The sequence below is a fragment of the Leptonychotes weddellii genome, chromosome 4 (assembly GCF_054177405.1).
Source record: "Leptonychotes weddellii isolate Sample4059 chromosome 4, ASM5417740v2, whole genome shotgun sequence".
Taxonomy (NCBI): Eukaryota; Metazoa; Chordata; class Mammalia; order Carnivora; family Phocidae; genus Leptonychotes; species Leptonychotes weddellii.
Genome location: NC_138372.1, coordinates 38,635,629 through 38,645,698, shown reverse-complemented (window position 1 = coordinate 38,645,698; position 10,070 = coordinate 38,635,629). Strand labels below are relative to the sequence as shown.

The 10,070-nt window shown below is 36.7% G+C and overlaps 1 protein-coding gene across 1 annotated transcript in view; it reads right to left on the bottom strand.

Annotated features, from left to right (window-relative positions):
- Positions 1-1,208: 1,208 nt before the first annotated feature.
- The window catches only part of ZYG11B (zyg-11 family member B, cell cycle regulator), a 67,372-nt gene continuing 58,510 nt past the window's right edge, over positions 1,209-10,070 (bottom strand). The window contains exon 14 of the mRNA XM_031025262.2: positions 1,209-6,124. Within this exon, the coding sequence (XP_030881122.1) occupies positions 5,934-6,124 (191 nt within the window). The 3' untranslated portion in view covers positions 1,209-5,933. The remainder of the gene's footprint in view (positions 6,125-10,070) is intronic.

The following is a 10,070-nucleotide window of genomic DNA, read 5'->3' as shown; positions in this document are numbered from 1 at the left end:
AGAATAGGAGATGGAAGGGTAATGGGGAGGAAAGGAAGAATTTAGTCGAGAGATTGGGTCAATTTACATAATAAAAACTGTGACAAAGGGTGAGGGAGGGGGAAGAGTGGAGGACTTTAAAATTTTTCCTTTTTGGAGTGTTGGCTATAGACTACACAGCTCATCCACTTAGTTGGTTAAATATTAGCCAAAAGTATTTCTTTTCCTCAGTATGTATGGACCATAGTAATACCATGTCACTATTGAGTGAATTACTGGACAGATAAACAAGTTAAAACTAGTAATTATTATAAAAATTATATTGAAACTTAAAAACAAACCCTATCACCCGAACACAGCTAACCTCATGTTTGTGTATTAGTGAAGCAATACAATTTGTAGTGGCCATTCATTAACAATTCTATAGCATTTAAACACTAATGCTGCCTTAGAACACCTCCTCATGGACAATCTCCACTTCTTTGACCATTTGGTGTACATCATTTTCTGTACCATTCACTTGATGCTTAATCACATAATGCCTAAGATCTAAGAAATCTCATGCTATTATGTAACAACATGGTGGGGAAGAGAGGCCCACTTGATTGGAAGTTGGAAATTAGAACTATAGGGCAGAGTCTGTCACTGACTTGCGTGTGACAGACAAGCTCATTTTATCTAAGACTACATTTCTTCAACTACAAAATTAGTTTCTGAAACTAAAATAACTAAGGATTCTTCCTGGCTATGGGGTTCTTATACTTTGTTGTTTGGTAGTCCCTCATTAAATGTATTTAATATACATAATATTGTTAATTATCTCAATAGTTGTATGAATGGATGTCAACCCAGATGTTATGTTCTCTAGGAAGTCTTGTTGGGCTGTGTAATGGGTGCCCACTTTGGATTAAGTGTGATCTCCATGCCTCTCTAACAAGCACTTTGGACTGGTCTGTGATACAATGTTAGATAATATTTATATGCTTGATATTTCTTCTCCAAAAAACTGTAAGTTCTCTGAGGGACTTATAAATTATATAAATTCCAAAATTTTAACAGTACCTGCCATAGGTATTTAATGAAATGAATGAATGGAGTTCCAATACTAGAAATTTCTGCACTAAAACCACTGGTAAGCAATTGTTACGAGTGAATAACCAAAGAATCTAAATCTTGCATTAAATTTAAAGCAAATGTCTAGAAATAAAATACACAAGACGCACTTTACATAAAATTTATACATTTATTTAGGCAAAAAAAAAATTGCAAAACAACTCTGTACACACACAACATTAATACCTAAGGGATGTCCTGATTTAAAATATAGCATGATTCATGTACAGAACACTCCCATTCATCTGGCCACAGTGAGAACAGTGCCTTCAGTCCAGATAACTGAGAGCCTTTGAAATGAACACATTACACTTCCCAATGAATTTTTCATATCCTTTGAAAGGAGTTAAACTCTTCCATCAGAATTCAAGGCAAAGATAGCTTTTCTCTCACAAGTCCGTGGGAATTTGACAGTGGGATTTCTACAAAAATCAAGGATTTTAAAATTTTATTCTTGCAGATTATCTGAGTATAAATCTTGACATTAACATTATCCCATTTTTAAAAAAAATGCTCTCAAGAATTTCTCGCTTTTATGAAAGTATCTCAGCTTTCATTAGCTAAGTAGCTTCTTGCTTCTAAGCTGATTAGAATAATCTTAAAAGAACCCATTTGAACAGTTTTCCCAAAAGTAAGTTCAAAATTAAGCACATACTATTAATGAACTAGATTTATGATTTCCCAGAATAATTTTGATCAATGTGGATTTTCTAAATATTCTTAATAGCCATTCTATCTAGCTCTAAAGTTTGGTTGTGCCGTCCAAACAAACCTTGCTTCATCCAGAGAAATGAGAAATAGCACTGATTTTCCCATAATTTACCCCAAAAAATTGGGTGATGTGAGAAACAGGCAGAGAAAGCTCTTTCTCAGGCTGCCAATCAGTTAACATAGAATGTCTTAGGTTAAGATTTGGAAACTAAAGAATGCATAATTAGGAGTGTACCGTGTCATGCAAAGTCTATGAGATACTAAAAAAGATAAAGCAATTACCCATTTAAAGCACATTCAGCAAATGCCTATTATACTGCTATTCTCATCACTGGATGAAGGCTGGATTTGCATTATTCCTAAAGTAGTACATGAGTTAACACTAAAAATAAAAAATGTGTCAATACAAAATAAATGGTAAAGATTAAACATCCAACATCCACACAGTCATTTGAAACTGCTACAATGGATTTGAGAGGGAAACTGTAAGTTTTACAAAACTGCTCTGTAAGCTGTCTTGGTACAGTACTCTGAAGTCCTACCCATAAAGTTCCCAAACAAGTAACATACAGATAAAACTGCCATGTCCGCTGATATTATGATACTGCTTTTAACTTAGACTTTCAGTTTAATAATACTGTTTATTCCATAATAAAAGCTGCACAATGACCAAATAGTGTAAACATACCAGTAGAGGGCAGGAGGGGGGTGGGTTTCAACAAAAACAAAACTAAGTTTGTTTTCCCTGTTACTCATGACCTCTTTTCAACTGTGGGTACTGCTGCTGCACGGTGTTCTATGGATGGTCATGCATTTTAAAATACTAAGTCAAAACCATCATTCATTAATCTATCATAACTTAGCACATAAAATATGTTTTCATAAAAATGTGTTCCAAAGGGCTAGAAGATGGCCCAATGCGCTCTTGATACATAGCATAATTAAACATACAGCCAAATGAAAGTGATGAGGGAGAAAAAGGGCCAACTCAAAAGGTCTCAATAGTAAGAACAACTTTCTAGGCTGGATAGACTAATGTTTTAAACATGAATCTTTGATTCTTTGGAAGTTTGCAAACAAAAGAGATCATGAAATTAAATCCCCGTAGCACCCTTTTGTGGTGACTCACCTCCACTTTGGGTAATTAAGTGGACTATTGCTACCAAATGGCATTTCTATCTAGGGCTAAAGAGTAGCAATATTTAAGGTCAATTCCTGGAACTGTGGGTCTGATAATTCAAAAAATCCTCAACTAAGATCAGTAGCCACTGAGTCCTTGGCCAGAGGGTAAATTAAATTAACCCCTTATTATTACTTGATTTATGTTTCAACTGCCAACAGGAAAAATGATTTTTTAGAATATAAAGACCACAAGCAAAACTCACTTGATGGAAAGAATGAGATCCCTTATTTTTGCTTTAATTTCAGACCATTCTTGTTTTACTCAATGATACCAACATGCATAATTATACTTTAAAAAGTCTAATTCCATTTTCTTTGGTAGATCTAAACCTTGCTGCTGCTTGTGGACTGATGGAGTGACATTTTATAACATCTGAGTGCACCAATGATTTGAGCAATGAGTGGTTCAACCCTAGTCTAAATTGTGCTTGAAATAGCACCTCTAAGCCACTGAAGAGGTAACCCTTGAAGGCACCAAGTACTATTACATTCCAGTATACACATGTAAAAGGAGGCCTAACAGATTCTAACTGTAGACACAGGCCAGTTATGCCTCATAATTTCAATATATACATCTACTATATTTTAGCCAGATTCAAGACCTTACAGACAATTCTGTGCCTTAGTTAGATACACAATTTTAAGAACCATCCCAACCACAAAGGCACTACCATTTTTATATATGGGATGTGATCAATTATTTTGCTCTTAAGACTCAGAAATATCCCACCATTACCAATGCTCAAAGTAGTAAGTTTAGAATTAATTTTAAATATTTTTGAGTCTTCATCTATCAAGTTATTCTGAATAATGAACGGAGTTATTGTTTTCTGTACATTTTTAGCTATTTCTGAAAACAATTTGTAAAGATAAAAACCTAAGATTAGCGTGTAAGGAACATGCACTTTTGTCTTGAACAAGACATAAGAGAAACTTGAAGCCAAACTTCTCAAACAGGCTTTCCCTTAACTATGCAAGCTAAGAGACCTGAAGATAGTCAACATAGCTAGCAACTTCCAAGCTATATTTTCTACATTTTGCCTTAGACATTAAAATCTGGGAAAAAGAGGGAAAGTTAAAAGAATTTTCCACTTCCTCTGAAATAGACAATCTGTGAAAATTTATCTTGAGCCTATAAAAATTCCTTAAACCCATCAAGTCAGAAGTAACCCAGAATATAATATGGGTTTTAATGGTTCTAAATACCTCTTTTCTTTTAGTTTAAGTTTTCATCCCTGCGAAGGAGTACAAAATAATTCAAGTATGACTTTTGTGATAGTGGTTTGAAATACATACGTCAAAAATGTTATCAGCATACTAATAAGCCAGCTCCTTTCTAAATAAAAATGCTTCTAAATAATCACCATAATTTAAACCATTTAAATCTCTATTGAAGGGGCACCTGGGTGGCTCAGTCGTTAAGCATCTGCCTTAGGCTCAGGTCATGATCTTGGGGTCCTGGGATCGAGCCCCGCATCGGGCTCCCTGCTCCACAGGAAGCCTGCTTCTCCCTTTCCCATTCCTCCTGCTTGTGTTCCCTCTCTTGCTGTGTCTCTCTCTGTCAAATAAAGAAATAAAATCTTAAAAAAAAAAAAAAATCTCTATTGAAAACATTTTGGCCATCTATGAAGAAAACAAAATCATCTGAAATTTGTCATTAACCTCACTCACAAACTAAAATTTAAAATGGAAATTAAGTTTCTTGGTGACTTGCTGCCTCCCAGCTTTCATTATTGATATAATGATAACTGATTCTTTACTATGCTATAATGGGTATCATAAAGGAAAGGCAACTGTCTAAAAAATAACCCATCAAAAATATTTTCTTTTATGCACCGCAACTAGAATCATTACATTTAATAATAGCCTAGTGCTTCTCATTCATTTTTGGCAGTGAGATGTGGACATCTTTCTCCAACATGAGAACATAAAATACATGTATTTTGAAACAAAAGAAAATTTAACTTCTTGTGACAAAATTTACTGTTGTTAACTGTATTTTAACTGAGCAGGTAATACCATGTGTAGTCTCTATTTCACTGAACAAAATGACTTTGAAATAGAGGGAAAAGAAGTCAGTTTTAACAAGAGACAATTTTATAAAAATTCACATTTTCACAATAGTATGATGTATAGAGATTCAGACAGTTAATCTTTAACACAGAATGCTGTAATATTTTACATTGTGATGCCTGGGGAAATATTTCTAGAGAGTAACCAGCAGTCCGTGTAGGAAGCAGCAGCCCATGCTCCCAGGAATAAATATGAAGAACAAGCTACTGCTCACTGCCTCAGGAGAAGTACGGGTTCCAGAAGGATAGCTTGTTCCAGTTTAAGAACTGTAAGAGCAGACCTTTCTCCAGTTCCTAATCTTTTTTCTCCCTTACTAGTTTTCTTTCTAATACATTTTTTCTGCCAACTACCCAGGCTCCAGTCAGTGAGTAGCTTTCAAAGAGGACTCGGATTTCCATTCTTTCACACTAAGGACATCTTATAAAAGGTACACAGACAGAGAATAAAGGCATTTTATACAGAAGCAGTATAAAACTTACAACTGAAGCAGTGCCAGAAATCAGGTTAACAGCTTATCTGAAGCTGCAAATTGATTGGAAGGGACTTTAAGATCAGAAAAGTCTGGCCTAAGGGTTCGTGCAAACTTTATCATAAAACTGTAGAATTTCAAGCACAGTAAGTTCAAACACAGAAAGATGTGGAAAATTTCCTAAAAGGCAATGACGAAGGAAGAGACCCTTCTTGCCTCAGAAGTTAAAAATCACAAGACAAATTAGAGACTGTTCACGTCGGCAGTACTGTACACCATCAATCCCAAACTGATCTTATGACTCTTGTCATAGAAACCCCTAAAACATCACAGAAGATAAGATATTCCAAATGAGCCTATCACAAAGAGGATTCCTGTGATTCAATTATCCAACTACCTATGGCTATCAATTTAGTCTAGCTTGGGGCTGCTTTTTACAGGGAGGTGGTCTGCCATGGCGCACAATGTGTTTTTCTAAGCTGTCCAGAATGGCCACAGCGATCTGTTGGACATGGGGATCAGTCTGTTCATGTTCTTTGATGTTGTATAAATGCTGCAATCCTCCTTCCTCAATCAGCATGCTGCAATACCTTGAAGCTGAAAAAGAGGAGAGCTTTTCTTACAACACTTAAAAATTATCCCACACACAAAAAAGTTCTATTTTCACTTAAATGTTAGCTATTTCGTTTTGACCACTAACATATGCTACAGCTTGATAAATACCTCTGTAATGATGTCTACACTGCTAGTCCCCACAAATAATAATGATTCTCAATCATATATGTATATATATATATGATTCTCATACTCATATATATGGTTCCCTTATCAAGGCTACCATAGCTGGGTGGGGGGAGGGTGTTGGTCCCTCACATCCACAAGTCTCTATTTGGAAAGAAAGGACAGCAGAAAACTGCTTAGAGAGATGTTTTAACCAATCTTCCTCCTCCCTGTCCTTGTACTATAACTGGGACGGAAGAAACAATGAGATATGTGGAAATTTTAAAAGTTATATGGAAAAGCATAGACAATTACTTTAGACATGGTAAAAGAAACATTTGTATGTTCTTAAACTCAAAGTTTGATAAAAGTACCTTTCCATGGGGCAGGTTGTATGTTGACTGGTTAGGTTAGTTTTCTCCCATGTGTTTTATACAAAAATGGAACTGATAAACCATTTTTTACCAAAAATAAATAAAAATCATAACCTTAAAGCACAGACAATCCAGAGAAGAAAATTTCGTTGATCCCAAATCACAGGTAAGATAGGTACTGTTACGCTTTTATGCGTTTCCTATATATTTTTTAAAAAATTTAATGTATTCATATTGTACATGTAGTTTTCTTTTTAAATATTTTCTTTGCCTTGTTTTTAAGTATTTCTTCTTTTTATATACACGACTTTTGGAAGTTTTTTTAGTTTTGGGGTGCCTGGGTGGCTCAGTTAGTTAAGTGTCTGCCTTCAGCTCAGGTCATGATCCCAGGGTCCTGGGATCGAGTCCTGCATTAGGCTCCCTGCTCAGCGGGGAGGCTGCTTCTCCCTCTCCCCCTACCCCTCCCCCTGCTCGTGTTCTCTCTCTTAAATAAAATCTTAAAAACGTTTTTTTTTATTGGGCATCTGCCTTTGGCTCAGGTCATGATCCCAGGATTCTGGGATCGAGCCCCACATTGGGCTCCCTGTGCAGTGGGGAGCCTCCTTCTCTCTCTCCTGATCCCCCTGCTTGTGTTCCCTCTCTCTCTCTCTGTCAAATAAATAAAATCTTAAAAAAAAAAAAGTTTTTTTAGGGCGCCTGGGTGGCTCAGTTGGTTAAGCGACTGCCTTCGGCTCAGGTCATGATCCTGGAGTCCCGGGATAGAGTCCCGCATTGGGCTCCCTGCTCGGTGGGGAGTCTGCTTCTCCCTCTGACCCTCCCCTCTCTCATGTGCTTGCTCTCTCTCATTCTCTCTCTCTCAAATAAATAAATAAAATCTTTAAAATAAAAAAATAAAAAAGTTTTTTTTAATTTTAGTCATATTTATTAAAGTATAATTTATACACAATAAAATATACCCAAATTTAATCTATTATTTGATGAGTTTTGGCAAATGTATACACTTCTGTAACTACCACCACAATCAGAATATGGAATGTTAAAAAAGTTTCCTTATGCACCTTTGTAGTCAATCTCTGCAGCCTCACCCAGGCAACCACTTTTCTAATTTCTATGATATAGACTACTTTTGCCTGGTCTAGAACTTCATGTAAATAAAATCATACAGTATGTATTCTTTTGAGTCTGTCTACTTTTGCTCAGCATGACATTTTTGAGATGCATCCATACTGTTATACACATATGCATGTAGTAGTTTTAGGTTTTTCTTTTTCTTTTTTTTTTTTTTAAGATTTTATTTATTTGACAGAGAGAGACACAGCGAGAGAGGGAACACAAGCAGGGGGAGTGGGAGAGGGAGAAGCAGGCTTCCCGCGGAACAGGGAGCCCAATGCGGGGCTCGATCCGAGGACCCTGGGATCATGACCTGAGCTGAAGGCAGATGCTTAACGACTGAGCCACCCAGGCGCCCCTGATTTTATAATTTTTCAATCCCATCAGTAATGAATGAGAAAGTTGTTTCACATCCTTGCCAACACTTGTCATCATCCATCTTTTTGTTTATAGGCAACCTTCCTAGGAGGTGTGAAGTAGTGTCTCACTGTGGTTTTAATTTATATTTCTCTATGACTAATGATGTTGAGCTTCTTTTCATCTGCTTATTGGCCATTCATGTGTTCTCTTTGTAGAAAGTCTATTTAGATCCTTTGCCCATCTTTAAACTGGGTTATTTTTATCATTGAGTTGTAAAAGCTCTTTATATGTTCTGAGAACATGTCCCTCATCAGCTATATAATTTGCAAATAATTCAACCGTTCTATAAGTTGTCTTTTCACTTTCTTGGTGGTATTCTTTGAAGCATAGAAGTTTTAAAAATTTTTTATTAAATCCAATTAAACTAGTTTCTCTTTTGTCACTTATGCTTTTGGTATCCTAAGAAGCTATTGCTTAATCCAAGGTTATGGTGATTTATGTCTCTGTTTTCTCCTAAAAATTTTATATGCTTATATGTATGTAGATGTGGTTCTTACATTTAGGCCTTGGCCTCATTTTGAGTTAATTTTGAGTTAAGTTTTATATACGGTATGAGGTAAGGAATCAAGTTCTTTCACATGTGCCTATTCAGTTTTCCCAGCACCGTTTGTTGAAAAAACAATTCCTTCCCCACTGAATAGTCTTGGCACCCTTGTCAAAAATCAATTGACCATAAATACATGGATTTATTTCTGGACTCTCAATTCTAATGCACTGACATATATGTTTGTCTTAATGATGTTCAACATCTTTTCATGGGCTTACTTGCCATCCATTAATCTTCTTTGGTGAAGGGTCTGTTCAACTCTTTTGTCCATTTTCTTTTTACTTGTATTATTTCTTATTATTAAGTTTTGAGAGTTCTTTTTGTTTTTAAAGATTTTATTTATTTATTTGAGAGAGAGAGCACAAGCGGGGGGAGCAGCAGGCAGAGGGAGAGGGAGAAGCAGGCTCCGCGCTGAGCAAAGAGCCCGATGTGGGGCTTGATCCCAGGACCCTAAGATCATGACCTGAGCTGAAGTCAGGTACTTAACTGACTGAGCCACCCAGGCACCCCTAAGTTTTGAGAGTTCTTTTTCTTTCTTTCTTTTTTAAGGATATTTATTTATTTATTTATTTGACAGGGGGAGAGCACAAGCAGGGGGAGCGGGAGAGGGAGAAGCAGGCTCCCCACTGAGCAGGGAGCCTGATGTGGGGCTGGGTCCCAGGACCTGGGATCATGACTTGAGCCAAAGGCAGACACTTAACCGACTGAGCCACCCAGGCGCCCCGAGAGTTTTCTTTTTCTTTTTTTAGGATTTTACTTATTTATTCGAGAGAGAGCAAGAGCGAGCACAAGAGGGGTGAAGGGCAGAGGGAGAAACAGATTTTCCACTGAGCAGGGAGCCCAGTGCAGGGCTGGGTCCCAGGACCCTGGGATCATGACTTGAGCCGAAGGCAGACATTTAACTGACTGAGCCACCCAGGTGCCCCAAACGTTCCTGTTCTTTTAACACACCCACATGTGGAACTTTGTTATGAGTACTAGGAAACTAATGTCATACAATAAAGATAATGTGATTATTAAAAATCATGTTGTTAAACTTTCTAAAATATGGGAACATACTCATTATAATGTGTGAAATAGGTACTATTATTATTCCCATTTAACAAAGGTGGAAACTGAGATCCCAGACTTAATAATTTGCTCAAGCTGGCATACATAGTAAGTGCTGGAATATGATTTGAATCCAGGTAGATTCCTGTGTGCCCTTAACTACTATGCCATACTATCTCTTAATTATTAAAAGCTGTAAGCAGCATTAGAACTTTTAATGCAAACTGAGAAGTTAATTCCATTTAAATATAAACCAAATAAGCCTGGGAAGCAAGAATGCAGAAACCTGAACTACCTGAGTTGGAGATAAACTACTCTAACA